The sequence below is a fragment of the Paramacrobiotus metropolitanus genome, unplaced genomic scaffold (genome assembly GCF_019649055.1).
Source record: "Paramacrobiotus metropolitanus isolate TYO unplaced genomic scaffold, Prichtersi_v1.0 Parri_scaffold0000008, whole genome shotgun sequence".
Taxonomy (NCBI): domain Eukaryota; kingdom Metazoa; phylum Tardigrada; class Eutardigrada; order Parachela; family Macrobiotidae; genus Paramacrobiotus; species Paramacrobiotus metropolitanus.
The window spans coordinates 563,971-583,210 of record NW_026570228.1 but is presented as its reverse complement, the minus strand read 5'-3'; the positions used below and the strand labels follow the sequence as shown (position 1 = coordinate 583,210).

Sequence of the window (19,240 nt, the reverse complement as noted above, 5' to 3'; positions counted from 1 at the left end):
GTACATAAAAATCAAGGGAAGTGTGCCGGTACTGTATACTGTACGTGGTACCAAACTTGTGCACTTCTATAGAACGAGTACATGTACGTACATGTACAAACTTTTGCATTCGCTCGCTATTAAACACTTTTTCGCATTGTTTTATAGCATTGTACAGCCAAATACACTGAGTACAGTACACTGGCGTGAAAACTATTTGTGCGCGCAACATCCGGTTGGGAGAGATATCGGTGATGTAATTTCAAAAAGTTTAAAACGCACGGAGTTGCACCAAAAGTATTATCATGAACTGATCCTCGAAATTTTTCATGAAGAGCATGTTACTTACCATAATGATCGTTTTTACACCGAATCAGCTTTCGGCCATGCTTTTCAAAATTTCAAAATAAAATTTAAAAAATTTAAAGATTAATTTACAATTTCAGTAAAATGGTAGATTAAAGCTAATGCGGTCATTTCGGTGTAAAAATGATCTTCCTCGTAATGCGCGTTTTCATGTACAGTTTGAACAGTATCGATTGAAAACGACACTTTCGGTACGAGTACTCCTCCGTGTGTTTAACCTTTTGGAATTTTTATTTCATCGATATCTCCTCGGGTGTTGCGCGCACAAACGGTTTTCTCGCCAGTATATACAAATCATCTGGCTATGGAATGCCATAATAATACAAAAAACGTGTTTGGGAGTGCACGAAAGCGAAAGTTTTGCACATGTACAAGTGCGGGCACACTTCCCTGATGCATATTGCATACGCTAATTTGCCATACTACCGGCACCTAAGGAGGAGTTTCAGGATCGGAGGCTGACAAAAGTCACAAAATGGACCGGTTCAGCGATCGAGTCGTCATGTTTTTGTGTTTTCAATCACTTTCAGGCCGGCTAATCACATATATAAATCTCGCTACATAGCGAAATTCATGGGGTACATGTAAATTAGCATGATACTCGTATCTGGAGCTATATATATATTCATTTTAGGATGGTGTATCTAAGTTTTTTATCCAGTTTTTATGTACATTGATACATTGCACCAGAAAACCGAATATCAATGATATCGATCATTGATTTCGAATACGTAAATTAATCGAAAAGGCAATTAAGCAAACATCTTTTTGCATGTGCATAACCCACCATGCATTAAGCAAAGAATGGTCAGTCGGAAAACACTCGAATAATTCAGCTAACGTTAATTTAGTGAAGAAGCCAGCCAAGCAATTCCGATGACTGCTTTCGAGGAAGCGCAGACAGTTGCACTGTCGTTACTGTCCAATCCACCACCATGAAATGCCGTTGCTGCCGAGAAACGCAGGTCAAGTAAGCAGCGTACTACTTATTAGAAAATCCGCGGAAACCTATGTAGTACTATTAAGTTTAAATAACTGTATAGTACAGTGCAGATACGAGCGTGGCACTTGAGTTTTGCCAAACTATGCTGTTTTTCCGTACTTTCCTACCACCGGAACGATTATTACCATTTCACGAAATGTACTTCATCGGCAGAAAATCGAAATATAAAACGTTCATCTTGAAAGAAATTCGGACACCATCTTTCCTGACTGCTTACTAGTACGTTATAACTTCACTTCTCACGCTGTACACTTATGTGTATAAATTTTTTACTGTCCGATTCAGGAAATTTCAGCAATGATGCCTTTTTTCCTCTCTGCCACAACTATGACTGTACTATTCGGATTGTTTGGAATGCTGTCAGGTGCGTGACCTTTCTGTCCTTCGTTTATACGCACGTATGCTAAGCTCCATGTTACTCCCGCATTTTCTTCATATTTATTGTTAGTTTACTGCTTTCTGTGAGAGAAACGCTTTATTAAGTATGTGAAATTTTCGTAAAAAAAGAGCTTGCATTAATTTGCGTCTATTCGTAGCTCAGTCAGCGGACACTGCGCAATCCTTGTTGAGCATTCTCGGATCGCCCAAGGCGCCTTATGCATATAAGGTGTACAAGGTGGATGGCTTCAATGATGCACAGCGTCAATATTCCATGTTCCTGGTGGCCAGAAAGCGGACTGACATCGAAACAACAACAACAACGACCACGACAACGACGACCACGCCGACAACGACGACAAAGCCTACCACGCGGCCCACGACGCCGAAACCTCAACAGGGAAGTCAGCCGTTGAATTTGCAAACGCTGACGGCACTTTTCAATCTTTTCGCTCATCGCGATGTGCAACAGAAGAAGACATAATTTGTTTGTGGGACTGATCAAATCGGGAACTGAAAATTGTTTTACTCAGCGAGTTACCCGCAATATCACATTAATTTTCCGTAGATGCGAAGCTGTTTCGATAAGCCGTTTGTACTTATACACATTTGTATCAGTACTTATTGTAAATTGTAATAAAACGTTTTTAATGCGGGGAAAACTCGGTTATCTTCGTTAGAAAGCCTCAGTGGACTTTTCTGTTTGTGTTTGTAACGAGCTAATGATGCTCGTTTGTTTTAATAGAAATGACGCTCTAACAGTTCTAATTTTATCATTAAATACTGAATGGAGCAACAGCGTTAAACGAGATTTTGTTACTGTGATTAACTGTTTTTGTTCTATGTTCAGTGTATTAAATACTTGTATATTTTTTGTAGAAGGGTTACCGTAATTAACATTTTGCTTGTTTAATGTTGTAACGAACTGGTGGTACCCCATTTTTCCAGCGATGTGCGAACATTTTTTTATGTTAAATAAATTTTAAGCGGAATTCTGTTCCAGACAGTAGAATAAAAACAGTACAATTTACGGCCAACAGATACCCAGGTAGTACTTAAAGTCTGATCACGCGCTTCACCCAGTCACATTTTGGTGAATAACTGCTCGTTAAAGTCCCGGCGAACTCCCAGCTATCTCCATTTAGCAATAAACATGGCTAATAAAAACTGCGTTCACGCTGGAAAATTCAGCGGCGACACGTCTTGCCAGGAAATTCGATGAGTTTCTTGCCGTTACTTTAACGATTTCCTTATGGAATGTTGACCACGAATACACTCACGCGATGGCCAAACGCATGAGCTTTAACGGCGGCATTTAGGCAATAAAACTGGTGCAACCTCGACGTACAAATCTAGAGCAGTATATAAACAGCCGCGTCGCGCTTCTGGTAAACCATTAATCAGCAGAATTTTTTCGTTTTTCTGCTTACAAGAGCACACTAGATTCTTCAGCGGTTTCTTCTGATTTCACGCGGAATGGCGTGGAAGCTCCGTAAAATTCTCCTGTCTATCATTTCCAGTGTATCCGGAGAGAGTCCCTCGCCTCCACCGTCGGTGTCGACAGCCCGCAGAGGGAGCGCATCGGCGGTGCATTTCTGGTATAACTAGACTTCCTGAGTGGGATGGATGCCGGGTGGTTGCGCAAGAAGGTAAGACGAAGCGCGTTTATTGCAGACATCTTGTAGAATGCGGGTCCGTGCGTTGGTAGAATTCTACACTGTGATAACTTTAATTGACCGTTATTCAGTTTACATTTTACAGTTGTAGTCATTCAGCTAATTTACAGTTTTTAATGGATTCTTCGTAGTTCGTATAATATTGCAAAAAACGTATTGTTATTGGGAAAATGCCGGCTACTTGCGAAGAGGTCGTGTGTGCTTATGATTTTCTTTTCTGCGCTATGCAATGCGTATTACTAATTTCTGATCGGTTAGAAATCATCATACAGCTAACGACGCCAGTGATTTTGTTGATTTAGGTACCTAATCCAACGGAAAATGCCTTGTTTCCTCAATTTCCCCTTGGCTTCCAGAGAATGCTGTACGATTTCGGAGAGAGGGCCGAATCCTGTCAGAAGTTAATGCCTAGTTTCTAAACTATTAAATTATTTTTAAATTATTGCCAAAGCTAAGTTGTTGTTATTTTTAATATGCATATAATGGTGACGGGCTGACGCTGCCTGCGCTGTACAAAACTACTTTCATTTTTTATGGCTTAGTTAAAGGCTTGGCGGGAAAAAACGGCAGCTTTTAAGTCTGCTCGCAGTTATTGCTAAAAAAAGCAAGTTTGAGTTCCAGTTCCGATCACTCAAGGAAACAGTAATACTACTACAAAATTCACATTGTATAAGGCAAAGGTCAAACCTTAAAAATCAATAACATCAAACGCTGCAAATTGAAGTCAGAAGCGAACAACCTGAATCTTCACATGAAATAATGAGCTTCATAGAATACTGTACTACCAGTATGGTACAGGTTCAGATACTGTATTATCAACTGGTTCTTGAAGAACGGTCTGTTTTGCACCAAAATCTTTGCGCTTGGAAGACATAAAACAACGTAGCGAAAAAATAGGACGATTGTCTATGCGAAGCGGTAACGCAAAACCTGTAAAAGGAAAACATTACTGCATTGCTAATAATTGGTTTACCATGTCGCTGCAGACCCGATACCAATTTCGACCGTCTAGGTAACGTCTTTTGCAGACGGCGTCCGTAAGCGGATGTTTTCCTTACAGTTCCGCCAGAAACCGCGGTGCACGACTGACTCACGCGGATAACCAAATTACTGTAGCACGAAAATACACAGTTGTGGTTAAAGTTTCATCGCTAACAATACTGCAACTTGTGCCGGCAAAATTCTTTTTCTTGGTAATAAATAATTAGTCAGCCAGTTCAGCACGGAACTGCTACCGCATCAGCCGACATTGACCTTGAGGCTCATTTTGTATACACGTGTCGCGCAGAAAGCGTAGCCGGATAAATGTCAACAAATCAACAAATGCCAGCTGTGTTTTTTGAAATACTTTGTTTTTGATAAATGTTAGCCATAGACTACATATTATAAACTGGAAAAGTGGACTCTTGTTACCGCTTGCTGCTCAAATAATCTGTTCGCATCCAGTGCCGAGTCGCTGACGATTTATGCATACTGAATGTGTTTCTGTTTGACATATGATTGTTGATTTTTGTAATAAATTTTCGGGCAATTTATTTGCTCGGATTTTTTTGATTTGGACACGGACCGACGGGCTAATTTCCACTTTTTGGTCCTACATGGTTTTGTATACACAAATAACCGAGCAGAATAATGACATCGACAGAGGCTTCGGCGGTCGAAGATGAGTATGTACGCATCGAGATCCACACGTGTGCGGAATTCCTGGCATTAAATCTGACTTTGAGTGTATTGGAAGCCAATCCTGGTCAATGGAGCACCACAGATCGCGATGGCTGCGGACAGCCGTTCTACAATATAACGGCTCAGCGCGTGCACCCCGTGCATTATGTAACCAAGGTGACCTATCCTATCTTTCTACTGATCTGCACTGTCGGCAATACGCTGAGCTTGATTCTTCTGGGTCGCAATTCACGCCAGCTACAAAGCGGCAAATGGATTTTGGTTATGGCGTTGGCATTCTCGGATTTAATGTATATGTAAGAGTCAAACACTTAGGTAATTTACATCGATAGAAAAATGTCTTCTGGCTGTATATCTGCTTCTTCTTCTTCGGTCTAGTGAATTATGTTGACCTAAAGTCGCCCTGTAAAACTTAATAAAACACTTCAGACTTGACTAGCGAGCTGCTTTCTAGTAATTTTTAGCAGTGGGTTTTGGAGTAACATATGGTAATTATTTGCAGGTGGGCTCAGTTTTTCCCCTTCATTACTACGGTAGCAACGCTACCTCCCACATCAGGGTTCATTAGTTTTGTTCGAGCTATCGGAGGAATCTGCACATTCTTGAAAGAGGCATTCATAACAAGTTCCGACTGGTAAGATCGGATGCTCTTAACTGGCGCTAATTGCACCTCTAAAAAGAAATGAAGTACCGTAAGACACTATAGTATGACTATTACGACTGTACCCTGTACAATCGTTACCCTGTACAGTATTCTAACGACTGTACCCTGTACAGTCGTTAGAATTTGTTGTTGTCAGTTGTTTGCAGTATTTTAGTACCCCTATAATTTCTTTAAATATTCCGTATTGCAAACTGCATTTCGATGAGACGACGCCAGCTTTATTGACCTATGTACTAGGATCCTCGTGACCTTTAGCGTTCAACGATTCTCGGGGACATTTTTCCCTTCTTGTTATGCGGGATTCTCGAGAAAAGTGTCTGCGAGACGAGGAATATCACTGGCACTGGCTATAGGAATTTTTGTCCTTGCTGCAGCGTATGCGGTGTTTAAGTTGGTGGATTATTATTATTTCTATTACAATGATGACGAACGTTGCCCTCCATATTTGATCCGCCCACCTAAGTACATGGTCAAATGGAACGCCCTCCAACAAGCAGCCGTAGTAAGTTAGTTTTGGGTTCATCATATGCCAAAGCCTTTTAGGAGAGCAGTAAACGAAATGATTGCACCAATTGCAAATTATATGGAAACGTTTGTACGGTTGTAACTAACACAGCAAACGTTAAACGTTATGTTTATTCGACAGCAGCATTCTTAAAACCAAATCTTTTGTACGAGTACATAACATAAAAAACGTTAAGCAGTGCCTTCAGCAGCATTGGTACTACAGCATTTTGCTTTCGCGAGTAGGTGGCGATTCAGCTCGCCAACTACGTCACCATCTTCAGCTTAAACACCAGTGTGGCCGTGCGGGTTTTCTTTTGTCGCCGACAAGAATGTGCCACCCATAGCGCAAACAATCGGAACGATTGCCAGGAGGCTGCACGGCTGCTCATCGCAACGGCGCTGGTGTACTCTGCCACGCAGTTTCCCCCCTTTGTTCTCAAAATTATCGCTCTTCTCAGCCAGGTACGTTTTCGTCGACTTGGAACTTATTAGGCAAGTGTTGAATATGTAGTTGAAAAACTTTATTTATTGCAGTATCCGCTTTGCGCTACTTCAATGGATGATACGGTATACACCAAATTTCTCGAGGCCAACGCGTTTCTGATTAATTTTAACTATTCCATCAATTTTCTGCTGTATGCCTTCATCAGTACTCCTTTCCGGAAAGTTTTTCGGGGTTATGTTGCTGAAAAGTGCGCTTCTTGGCGGGTCAGGTGGAATGGCGCACATATGAGTATGCAGAATGCCGAGTCATCACTAGATTTGCACGATCTGGAAGACTCTTTGCCTTCCACCACCAAGAACATGAGCAGCAGAATGTAGTAGACAGTTTAGGTAATCTTTCTACCTGCAACGCTATATTTCGAAAGTACAATTTGTTTTGCTCTGTTGTATTCCGTTTGCAATTACAGTGATTGTTGTTTAAACAACCGTTGTCGTTGAGAACGTTTACTACTTTATATACAGCAAGTACATTGTACACAGGCATAAATATTTTTCACTGTAAATTAGCGCACGATAAGGTTACAAGAGTGCACCTTAAATTTTCGCAGATTGACCTTTGGTCACTTGATAGCCCAAAGCTGTCGGTAATCGATACATGAATGTAAACCAGTACGTTTCACATGCCAATTACTGTCCTTACTATTAACCCGAAGCACAGGCTTCCGTGGCATGTGATCAAAATTTATATACTTTTCGGGCAAAGCGATGACCGCAACGTTACGATAAACAAGCCACCGGGATAGCGGTGTGCGGTAAATAAACTTATTTCAAGTCAACCTACGAGCCAGATTAACAATAGACCGCAAATATTAAACGCACAGAAGTAACTTATGTAATAATTTCGATCATTTATTACGGGTAATTATGTTATCAGCGGCGTACCGGATTAAGTTATTAACGGTACCCGTATGTACGCGTGCGTTTTTCGATCGGTACAGTACGTATTGTAAACAAATAACCCATCGTTGTCTGCAGCTTGTTCATTGTATTCAACGCTGATCTATTTATTCTCTACAACAGTAGACTACCGTTATATTTAAATTTTAGACAAAGTAGTAACGTACTGGTTGATATTCCTTTTTGATGGGTGTGCAGAAATAAAACATAGACGGTAGTTAGCCGCTTTCCAATAAAATACGGTTACTCGTATTGTAACACGCTGACCATATTGGGTCTTTCTGCTCTTTGTGTGTTGTTTCTGTACAGCGTACATCCAGCAAAAAGGCACTGCAGCAGCATCAACCAGTTAAGGTCGACTCAGTCTCCCTTTAACGTCGGTCATCGTCTTCTTCGGAGTTTAGACAATCCTGCGGGCGTGTCCAGGCCCAGTTTGGTTGTCGTTTATGGCGTCGTGCCACCCTTTTAAGGCTCAAACAAGGATTCGGTAATAACCATCGCGGTGACGCCGGTGTCGCCTGCGTGGTAGTGGTTACAATCTGTCCGGGGTAAATTTTGACCTCTCGTCCATGTGACTGCTGTACTGGTCGGAAATTATCTACTAGCACGTTGTTGGCCGCATCACCATGTGGATGCTTTTTCAGGGTACGGAACATATTGAGCTGGTCTTGCGTGACCTTCAGCGGCTCTTTAAACACGGTCCACATCACCGCTTCGGCGCAGGGTGGTGTTGTTAAGGACCCCAGATAGCGGTAGTACACCGGTGAGGTCGGGATGAAATCCTGAAGCCGGAAGTCCTTCAGGGTCACATCTTTGGCTTGACCTGTTCAAGAGAAGGACGTGTCACAAAAACTGTCAGAATATTTTACCTACTCTTTAGCCACGTAAAGACGCGTCTAGTTTTAATTATGCGATACACAATATAATGTACGTTTTTTTCATGGTTTTTTTCCTTGCTCGACAATTCATGTATGAACATTTTCCTTCAGTAATTTATTATTTATCTCTCACCGGGATGTGTGAGCTCCAACAGAGCCGTGAACAACGTACTGATACGGACAAAGCGAGGATCATTTTCGTCCACTGGACTGTCTGCCAGTTCAAACATGATAGCCAATGCAGCGAAACCCGTGGAATCTCCAGGAGCTTCGTTATCGTAGAAAATGCTTTTGCGGTGCACGATATGCAGCTGCAAAGCAAGATTGAATTACAGCAATTACATACTTGATTCATTTGCCGGTCGGCAACAGGCGCATGGGTATCTACCTCAAGTGGATATCGCTGTCCATCGATCACATGCTCCGATCCCCGCGTGTTAACAGAACCCCAGTGAAAATGAAATTGCAGGAATACATAATCATCGCCCAGGCTGCCACCGCGGATCTCCGGGGCGGTTGCATAATGGCCCGTAAACTGCGCTGCAGAAAGTAACAATTATACTCTGTAGACTTGTTAACTTTCTGCATTTGCATTTTGCAGTAGACTTATTGGTAAGAGTTTATTACCAACATGCCCGAGATTGACGGCCGTCCAACTATCATTCCTGGACGGAGTACCGTACCGGACGAAAGCCACCGGTTCTAGCGCCGGATCACGCACCGCCAACCGCGTGTTAATGGGGATGGGTGACTGGCGACGGCCATCACATCCCGGATACGCTTTTGCCCAGGTTTCCGGTAAAAGATCTGCTAGTCACAATTCGAAGGAATCAGCATGCTGAAACTGCATTAACGAAGTGTTCTCTTGCCTGCTGTATGGTTTGCGCTGTCTGTATATCCCCAGTGCGTCTGGACCGGCGACTTGCTGGAATCTGCCGGAGAATTCGGGTCCACAAGGGTGATAACGGCACTGGTTACTGCGGCTAAAATAGGATAACCATTTAACTTGTTTCACGGTAAAATTGTAACCGCCTTACCGATTAGGTTGCCAAGAATGCACACGATGAAACTGGGGCGCTGGGTTCTTCTTAGCTGGCGTGACATATTTGCCTTGCCGCCCTTATTTTTGTTATAAAGGAAGGGAGGCTATAAGAAACCTCACGCTGTAAGAAACCTCTCACAGACGAGACGCATTTCCCGCTGGTGTTAAGCAATGTGCAGTGCCGCTCCGGCAATAAATATCTCGTAGACGACCACTCCCTACTATTGCCGGCATGCAAGCAAACGAGCGGTCCTTTGTTTGTTAAACGCCGAGAACCGGTTCCCATGCACGTACCGTGCATGAAGCGCTGACTAAGGCAGAAGCCCCTTTTATTACCTACTCAAGCGTGAAACGTTACTGAAGCGTTATGAAATAACGAGCCGCAGCTTTATTGTTAGTTTTTATTTAGTTTTCAGATTAGGCTATCCTGCTTCCGGGATGACAATAGCGCTCCAGGCAAGAAGGCGAGGAAAGAAAGTTTGCTCGTGTGAAAAACTAGCAAGCACGTGACAGCCACTTTAAAAAGCAACGAAAATCAAGCCGCATTTGCGGAGCCATAGGCTAACATTTACGAAGAAACTTTTAGTATGCAAACTATCGCCGGTATTAGTTTTGCCATGGATAAAACACTGTTCTAATGGCGTGAGCCAAAGCGACCACGACCGTCCAGGTAATAATCGTTGTTGTTGTTGGAGGTGGTCTGTTTCGGGCAGGTGGCGATGGCCCACTTGGTCCAGGTGCCGCTGCTGAAGGTCCATGCGTTGCAGCCGGTGGTGACGACGGTGGCGTAGCTGGCATTGCGCACCTCCAGTCGCAGAGCATCCAGAATGGGGATCCCGTCAAAGTTGTTGGTGGCGGCGTTGAAGCGGAAGACTTCGCCAGCGCGCGAAATAGTCCAGATCTCCCCGTCTTCCCCGACACTGACCCATTTGCTCCAGCGAAACGCTTGGTTGGTTCGCTGACCGTTCCCTCCCAGTTCGCTCCATGTGGGGATTAAGGCGGCCCCGTTCACTTTTTGAACATCTCCATAATCCGCGGTTGGTGTTGGCGCCAGAATGTCCACAGCGGTGTTTTTGCTCAGCGCGTTGATCTGCAATACGGTTTTGAACCACAGTTAATTGCTCAACGTATTTCAACGATTATAAAGGAGAAACTATTTTCAAATTTATGGTCGTTCCTGCAAATCTTTGTTGACACTGTTCTGACACTGGCCGCCATGTACGGCAAAATAGACAGAATCGCATTTCGCCACCAACACAAAAGCTCGACTATCGGATCTACGTATATGGTTATAAAAACATAGCTCTTAAAAATTTCTTGTGCCGGATGGTTGTCACAATCCGACAAACTAGGAATCAGAGGCAGGCTACAAGACTGTGCGTGTTAAAGCGCTATCCAAAACCGTTGCAAAGTTGGAGTTTGTGTGGACCACACCAAATTTTTAAGTTAAAAATTTGAAGAAGGCAAACACTAATATAATTATTGCGGTACTAGTACAATAACGGTTGGTCTGTTAGCGAATACTCAGCATCCACGCTCACCTGCAGACATCTGGCACTATTGAAGTACTCCCAGGCATTGCTGGTTGGATTGAAACGGTAAGCCTCACCGATCACCGTGCACATGTAATGCCAGCCGTCCGGACTGGCGCCGACAGTGACGGCTTTGGTCGAAGTAACTCCGGGGTCAATGGGGTCAGTGAACGGCACAGGTGCGGGCAGTGCAGTCCATGCCCCACCGACGAGACTGTGGACGATGCCGACTCGATCAATGGCCAGGAGCGCGCTGCCTTTCCCGGAAATGTAGGTGAAATTACTGTACGGTGCACTCGGCGACGGAATCTGGCCGAAGACGCCGATCACGCTGACCGACAGAATCAGGAGGCCTTCCACAATCATGGTTAGGGGACTACGGACTGACCTTTGCAAACTCGCTCTTCAAATGTTTACGGGAAAATGGCAGTGTCTGCTATACAGTGAACAGCGTTTTGATAAAAAGATTTGTGGCTTTGGTTGAACAGGGGAAGCGCTTTTTATAAGAGCTGCGACCCGCTGAACAAGAATTTTATTGCAGTTGTAAAGTTGTTTTGGTCTGAACGAAATCTCTGGAAGAAAGGAAGGAATGTATCATTACCAGGTTCTTCAGAAAATGTTTAACCAATCAGACAACAAAGTCTGCAATATTTCACTTTGTTTGCAGGGTTTTATGATATCGTAAACCCTGGATCTGCCGTAACAGGCTCGGGAAAGTATCTTGCTTATTTACATATGCAAACCTAAATTCCACACTGAGCTTGCGCAAGCGCACGGAAATGGGCTGTTTCCGCACTTCATTGTCGAAAACAAAGCCGTAAACTGCTATGGGACTATCCCGCTCCAGTTTGCCGGCCAGACGCTATGTCAACATTGAACAATAGAATTGATGTCTCTCTTATTTTTGTCGTCTTTTTGGCTAGACATGTAAAAGGTTTGCTCTGCATAGCGGTGTTTATTGTTAGGAGTTGCCTGTACGGCTTAAACAACACTGCCAGTGCTGCGTGAACTTACTGTTGCCTTCTCCATAAAAAATGAAACATTTTATGTAATGCAACGTTTGCGCTACGTGTTGCTTCGCACTTTCCGGCGGATTCACGTTAAAGATTGAAAAGATTTTTTTTTGTTTTTTTTTCATCACTGTATTAATTAAAGTAAATTTTTCTGGATCGTAGTTTTAGCGTAACGTGTTGGGTTTTTGCAACCGCTGTGGCACTCACCTAACTGTGCGTATAATTACGTCGTTTACGTGTACTTTATTCTTACAAAATTAGCAGAGAGATGAAGTGTTAAATAAACGCTTAAACATTCAAGAGAAAATAAGATATTTTATGTGTAACTCGTTGTCTTGCTGGCATTAAGCAAGCGAGAGGTTATTTTTGTTTGAAATGTTCGCTTATAGCTGAATTCATGCTGGAGTCCATGTTCGCTTATTTTGCGTAAACTGTGAATTTGTGATTACGTAGAGTAACAATTTGGCCGAACCTCTTAAGGCAATCGGATCTTTCCTGGCTTTGCCGGCTTCATGATCTTGACACACATTAGATCGTGGAGAAAATATGTTCACATGGGCAAGATGCATTATGGCAAATCCATACTGGGATCGCAAAACGGTGCAATGAAATCCTTGTAATTTAGTTTATAATTTTTTTCTCACGTGTGACATTAATATTCTGCCGCAGGAGCGAGAAGAAAATTTTCCTCGCTTAGCCACTTTAGCGATCGTTTATTGCTCTTTTAACGTTTTGCATAATACTTGAGTAGTACTTAATGTTCTTGGAAATTATTCTTGGAAACTATTCGTGTATTATTCTTGGAAACAAGTTTTATTGCGCGTGTTTCTTTATTACTGAAATGCATGTGTTTGTTTGTTTGTCAACAAGCCACGCAGTTTAACAGTGCAGTATTTCTGAACCATATTACTACACGCGATGCTCTAAACTTCGGCATTTCGAAGTACTGTTTACAAGTATATACTTTTTCTGTGGTCCGTGCTAGGGCCATTTTCTGAGTGATCGTTCTGTCACAAGCGCTAGAATATGTTCAAGTGTCTTACACAAGTTAGGTTAATATCCCACAGGTTACTGCATGCAATTCTCCGCTATGAACTGTTGCATGCTATTCTCTGCTTTTTCGGTCGGGTCGGTTACGTTAACAAAAACGGCTAAACTTGTCGAGAAAAAATGATTTATTAAAACTGATTTACTGATCGCTTTTGCATTCGCTGCACACAACTTAGAACATGAAAGACGTTTGCTGACGCAGGAAAAATCCAACACACACATTATGTCTATATATATCTATTATATATATATCTATATCTATTAGCGGCACATTATGTCTATATATAAAAGAATATAATACGTAAGGAATATAATGATTATAGTACTTTGTAAGCCTGTCAAGACGGCTTTGTCGAGCTTTCAATAATGCGCTTAAGAAGTAGCTGAAGCGTTTATACATAACTTTTAAGGGCAAAGGTCACTTTTAAGGGCACCAATTGGTCTATACCCTTTTTATAAGCATTTCCGCCTTTGTCAGTACGCGCTGTATGAAATCCACAAAATGGAAGAATCAAGTCTTTCAGTGTCGCGAACCGAAACGACCGCGCTCGTCTAGGTAGTAATCATTGCTACTGGTGGAGGTTGTCTGCACCGGACAGCCGCTAACGATGTACCATTTGGCCCATGTCCCGCTTTTGAAGGTCCACGCGGTGCAGCCCGCTGTGACGACAGTGGCGTAGCTGGCATTGCGCACATCCAATCGCAGGGCATTGAGAATAGGGATCCCGTCAAATCGGTCCGCCGCACTGTTGTAGCGGAACACTCGCCCTTCATTCGCAATAGTCCAGGTCTCGCCGTCCTCCCCAATGCTGATCCATTCTAGGTAGTCGAAATTATTATCCGTGGTGGCGCCTAAGAGATTTCACGATCCGGTTCCGAGGATACCTGTGGCTGTACATTAAAGAATTTTTGAAAGCGCCGTTGAAAAGTTGAAACAGTTGCGATTTTAAAGACACGGGATCAACATTGCGCATGTACAATTCTATGGACAGCTCAGAAAGAATTTTGATTAACCCACCTAACCTGTATAGGTTTGTGCTACTCCCTGGTAACTTCCCGGGGCCAACAACCTGATTGCCGCAGCGTTGTCCTTGTTCCTTGCGTTAATCTACAAGAAAAATGCATGCATTCCTGTTACATTGAAGGCAACGTGTTCTGTATGAACAGGTGACACAGAATAAAACAATGTAAAAATTTAATTTAAACAGCAACGTCAGTGCTTAAAGTGAAACTTTTAGCAAAGGGATCTAGCAGGCAAAGCAGTTACCAAACTCTGCATTTTATACAGTACATCCAAATCCAAATTCTGTAGCTTACCTAGCAGTCTGTTTAAGCATTAGTAACCTTATCGATCCCCACTTTTTTAATTTTTACAAAATTTTTATTCGGTTTTAAGCACTTGCATCTGTAATTCAGAAAGTGTGAAATTAAAATATGTTACATAATACAAGAAATGCACCTGTATGTCTGCATTATCAAACAAAGCCATGTGCAGGCTTTGAATAATTCCTGTGGGAAGAGCGCGATGGGCGCATTGCTCTCATTGTTGACATGCACTTACTTGTTTACACATGACATTATTCGTGTACTCCCATGTGTTGCTGTTTGGGTTATAGCGGAAGGTTTCGCCAGTCTTGGTGCACATGTGATGCCAACCATCCGGACTGGCGCCCACACTGCGTGCGTGTGTTGAAATCAGAGGGATATTTGGATTGCCCACCAGCGTCGGCGCGGGCAGCGCAACCCATGTTGTCCCATTCAGACGATGAACGATACCGGTTCGATCGATCGCCAACAGATAGCTGCCTTTCCCGGAGATATAGGAGAAATTGCTGGCCGGCGCACTCGGCGATGGGACCTGGCCGAAGACCCCGGCAAGGCCGGCCAACAGAAGGACACTTTCCAGAAGCATTTTAAGAGGATTACCGCTTGACCTTTCAGAAAAACGCTAACAGCCGCAAAATTGGAAACGTGTAAGACAGAACGGAGAAGGTGCACCGTCGCAGAAGGAAACCTTTGGTCTTGAAACCGGAGACTGGTTTTGGCTGGCCACTTCAACTGCTATTTATACACACGGACCACGGTATCCGAAAAACAGGACCATTATTACGATAATAAAGATGTTTTCATCCTAACTGAAGTCGCGAAATAAAACCATGGAACTTTTGTTACCAGACTAAGCGCAAGGAGCCCTGCTAGTTGCACTGTGAAAATGGGAATATTGTTTTTCTATTTACGAGGCTTCTGTGATGCCGTACATCGTGGTTGTGCAACGACAGACTCGTCAAATTCTCTTGTTTATTTACTTATGACAACCCAAATTCCATTGTAATAGCAGTCAGTGCTAACGCTCGGAATTAGGCTTTTTCCGCCCATCATTGTCGAAAAACAAAGCTGTAAATTCTTGTTGGTCTATTCAACTACTAGGAAAGAAAATAATAAAAATCCATGGATATGTGGGTGTTTGTCTAGCTTTTATCGCTTTTCTGGCTAGACAAACAAAAGTATGCTCCGCAATAACACCGTTGTGGAATTGTTTGTCAGGTTTATACGAATACTGCCCTGATTGTGTGCAGCATGGATAATTCGGTATTTCTTTTTATAGAAAATTAAAACTATTTCGGGAATGAATATAGTAAAGAATGCCGGGATGCTGGGAACAGAGGCCGTTATACCGTAGACACTCGTATTTCCCGGCATGAAAACGAGACAGCACCAGAAAAGCATAAATCATCTCTGCCGTAACAGGACTGCTTTCGACGAGATTATACTTGCTATAAAAGGCGCAGTAGAAGAGCTAACGACACACCTGCAATGCTGTATCACGGACAGAAACATTTCGGATTTCACGGTGCATATCCGCCTGCTGTTCCACCAAAGTTGTGGGTCTTCCTCCCTGCCTGCCCGGCACAGGAGCTCCTCCCTTGCAGTGGAGGTTTGCTGTTTTTCCCTCTGGTGACCTGATAATGCTGTCCGCTGGCAATGTCTCCACTGGTTCGTTGATTGAAGACTCTTTTAACTGAATGATACCGTTTTTTGCACGGTGCCGCTTTTCGCAAAACGGAGCGCGCGAGCGAATTGTCTAGGTTTTTATTGACTAAAAAAATCACGGCAATAACTGCATGTTCCTACTTAGGTTGTACCGGGCACTACTGGGAGCTCTGACGTAGTAGACTCTAACTTTGTATAAACTGCACAGCTGAGCTCCGCCTGCCCACGAACCAATCTGGCACCTTCCTGTTCTTTTTCGTGTTGTTTTAGCAGCAATACAATCGCGAACGAATATGCAGCTTAGAATTTAGCACTTACAGTACTATGTAGCTCACAATTAGCACGATGCGTTCCACCCAATGCCAGGTAGGTGCCCTTCGATAAACCTATAACATGCACAGTAGTGACACACAAACATACGCTGTCAGTGCTGTCACACAGCATACACATGAGTAGGGCATCACGAAACGTAGCATCCCCGCGCAAAGGACAAACCATCGCATTATGTAACCTTGCGGTCTCAAGGAATATTTTCAGGTAAGCACAATTAAATAAGCATCTTGAACAATCCATTCCTGGAAGACGTCATCTACTTTAAACCAACATTGGTAACGTCCGGCATGGTTGGGCTGCACGCGCAAGATTTCCAGAGTTGAGTGGCAGTGGCAAAAGCCATCCGTTATTATGTGAACGGTAGTCCTGAAATTGGTCATTGTAGAACGCCCGGTCTGAAATTCCTTAAACCCATCAGCATAAATGACGTGATCTTCGTTTCTCCAGAGAAACCGATCTCCAAAGTCGCCCGGCATGGCTATGAATTTTACATAACATGGAAAACGGGCGGTGTCACCCACTATGACGGTCACGTTGCGCATCGGTGGCTGAAAGACTTGAGCTGGTGTGACAGTTGGACTGAAAAAGAATGTTTCGGTGGTGAGAAAAGAGCTGCCGTTGTACCGTCGACAGTCGTATTTCCCGGCATGGACATGAGAAAATGACAGTAATTCAATAATCATTTCTCCCGTGCTAGGGTTATTCAGGGCCACGGTGTATTTGTTCGAAAAAGGCGTATCGATCGAATCAACAAGGCAACTGCATGTCTGCACCTCGAACGGCATCGTTTCTGATTTCACGGTGAATTTCTGCCTTCCGTTCAACCAGATCTGTGGTTTTTGCTCTGTGCCCACCGGCACAGGATTCCCTCCTTTGCAGTGCAGAGTCACTGTGACTCCTTCGGGTGACCTGACGATGCTATCCGCTGGCCATGTCTCCGCTGGCGCGCTGATTGACGACTCCTTTAAATGGACAACACCGTTTTTCGCCCTTCGAATGGCTTCGTCCAGGCGTTCATTAACTGGAAACCCCAGAAGAAGATTAATGTTTCCAATATATGCGTGCTTCGTTCGGCCAAGTTTAAAAGTTAATATAAAATCAGCAGGTTCCCTCGCAAATTAAACCAACTCAGTTTCTTTACGTTTTCATTGCGCCCATGATGTTAAGGATGTGTGTCGAGTCGGAGAATATGGTCGGCAAGGCCATACGAATTTTGTGTTTGACGCTATGGTGATAGCGTTGCTGGTAGTTGCGGTACGATGCATGTAGTACGTGTTTGCACGTTTTCTGTAATCGACGTTTATCAAGGCAGTTTAGTGGGGCTTCAGTTTATGGCATCGACAGATTCGTGTAAGCCTTAGGTAGGAATACACCGAGTTTAGAGAAAAGAATTTGCATTACGACCAAAGTTTCCGGTTGAAAATTATATGCCGACCCGGATCAAAAACACACTCAGCGTACTTACGTGGCCCTAAAAAAGCATATAAAAAAAATCGGCAAAATTTGTGTGGACGTTTTGGTCGTTTGCAGATGTTATAAGCATATTTCTAAACGCAATGGCCAAATACGCATATTTCAGTAGTACACAGGTTGAATGCACATTAAAAAGGGTGGTACGGATATAAAAATATGCACTAACTGTAAGTACGAGCTATTTGTACTACTCGGGTGCTGAAGTAGTTTAACTACGTGGCAACGATAAACATGGGTATGTACAGTACGAAACCCTTTTGGGTGTGATCTTTGGATCGCTACAGCACACCATATCTGCAAAGAATCGAAAGTGAGCATTTTGTATTACATTACCAATTTAGTACTTACTACGTTCTCGGCTTAGTCCTGTTTGTACGGAGCATGCCATTATGCTCAGCAATACTAGGTTCAAATACAGGATCACGTGTAGTGTGTCGGTAACAAGTAAGGTCATCTTCAAAAGAGTGGACTCCTTGTCAGCAACCTTTTCTGAGCAATTTTAAACAGCGACTAGAACTGTGGCCAGTGCAGCATTACGTGTTTTCCGATTGCTGAGCAACCGAGTTATTTGTAAGAGTGCATAATGCGCGGTTACTGAAAAACTGCAGCTGAACTGTATTTTTATCTGCTGTTAATCAAACCGCAAGGGTGATGGCCGATACTAATCGTATCGTAACGGCAGCTGACGTAAAACACTATACGAAGTTGGCGACGCTATTCCGACAACTGCTATCTGGCTATCTGGTATATAACTAGATTATTAATTTATTAAGCAGTTTGGATACAGTTTTAATTTGGTTATGATTTATGACATTTAGGATGGTCTTATCAGCAATACATACTCTGCACTTGAAACGCTGTGTTTGAGCTTTGCATTCGAGAGCTCTTTAACATGCTCCGTGCAATCCGAACTAAGCCAAGAAATCAGTAAGCATGAATCACTAAAATTCACATTGTCAAAAAAAAAATTGAACAAGCTTTTAACTGGACGCGGACTTCGTTAGTCAATGGACGGCTGAACGATGCAATCCGTAACGCAAAGAACGGATTCGTTTATTTAAGGCATTCAATCAACGAGCAGGCGGAAATACGGTCAACGGATGAAATCATCCGTGCACCAGAGGGATCCACAGTAAGACTGCAATGCAAAGGAGGAGATCCTGTGCCGATAGACCAACAGGAAAAGCCGCAGCTTTGGTTAAACGGAAGACGAGTATTTGTCTCACAACACGAGACACTGCGCCTCGACTTACAGCAATGCAGTTGTCAGG

The 19,240-nt window shown here is 43.2% G+C and overlaps 5 protein-coding genes and 1 long non-coding RNA gene across 7 annotated transcripts; 2 read left to right on the top strand and 4 right to left on the bottom strand.

Moving 5' to 3' along the window:
* Positions 1-1,555: 1,555 nt before the first annotated feature.
* On the top strand, positions 1,556-2,681 carry LOC129582669 (C-type lectin domain-containing protein 141-like). The gene is made up of 2 exons (XM_055474247.1): positions 1,556-1,712; positions 1,885-2,681. The coding sequence occupies exons 1-2, from the start codon at positions 1,646-1,648 to the stop codon at positions 2,208-2,210; spliced, it is 393 nt and encodes a 130-aa protein (XP_055330222.1). The 5' UTR covers positions 1,556-1,645; the 3' UTR covers positions 2,211-2,681.
* A 2,480-nt stretch (positions 2,682-5,161) lies between these two features.
* On the top strand, positions 5,162-6,087 carry LOC129582671 (uncharacterized). Its single transcript, XR_008689662.1, has 3 exons — positions 5,162-5,400; positions 5,588-5,719; positions 5,987-6,087. It is a non-coding gene; the product is annotated as an uncharacterized LOC129582671 (long non-coding RNA).
* Positions 6,088-7,705: 1,618 nt separating this feature from the next.
* On the bottom strand, positions 7,706-9,757 carry LOC129582664 (carbonic anhydrase 2-like). The gene is made up of 6 exons (XM_055474240.1): positions 9,573-9,757; positions 9,405-9,518; positions 9,163-9,342; positions 8,924-9,075; positions 8,669-8,846; positions 7,706-8,480 (listed from the first exon to the last, which is right to left on the bottom strand). The coding sequence occupies exons 1-6, from the start codon at positions 9,637-9,639 to the stop codon at positions 8,029-8,031; spliced, it is 1,143 nt and encodes a 380-aa protein (XP_055330215.1). The 5' UTR covers positions 9,640-9,757; the 3' UTR covers positions 7,706-8,028.
* A 193-nt stretch (positions 9,758-9,950) lies between these two features.
* On the bottom strand, positions 9,951-11,587 carry LOC129582666 (uncharacterized). Its single transcript, XM_055474242.1, has 2 exons — positions 11,119-11,587; positions 9,951-10,667 (listed from the first exon to the last, which is right to left on the bottom strand). Exons 1-2 carry the CDS (start codon positions 11,473-11,475, stop codon positions 10,212-10,214), a joined length of 813 nt encoding a protein of 270 aa, XP_055330217.1. The 5' UTR covers positions 11,476-11,587; the 3' UTR covers positions 9,951-10,211.
* Positions 11,588-13,374: 1,787 nt separating this feature from the next.
* On the bottom strand, positions 13,375-15,244 carry LOC129582667 (uncharacterized). 2 transcript variants are annotated; one of them, XR_008689660.1, is made up of 3 exons: positions 14,734-15,244; positions 14,191-14,280; positions 13,375-14,063 (listed from the first exon to the last, which is right to left on the bottom strand). XR_008689660.1 is itself a non-coding variant. In XM_055474244.1 (3 exons), exons 1-3 carry the CDS (start codon positions 15,082-15,084, stop codon positions 14,035-14,037), a joined length of 465 nt encoding a protein of 154 aa, XP_055330219.1. In that variant the 5' UTR covers positions 15,085-15,244; the 3' UTR covers positions 13,375-14,034. The 2 variants fall into 2 exon arrangements, 1 of the variants encoding a protein (XP_055330219.1); XM_055474244.1 differs by having other exon boundaries at positions 14,196-14,280.
* Positions 15,245-16,696: 1,452 nt separating this feature from the next.
* LOC129582833 (uncharacterized) lies at positions 16,697-18,377 on the bottom strand. Its single transcript, XM_055474448.1, has 2 exons — positions 18,318-18,377; positions 16,697-17,517 (listed from the first exon to the last, which is right to left on the bottom strand). Exons 1-2 carry the CDS (start codon positions 18,355-18,357, stop codon positions 16,697-16,699), a joined length of 861 nt encoding a protein of 286 aa, XP_055330423.1. The 5' UTR covers positions 18,358-18,377.
* Between the last annotated feature and the right edge of the window lie 863 nt (positions 18,378-19,240).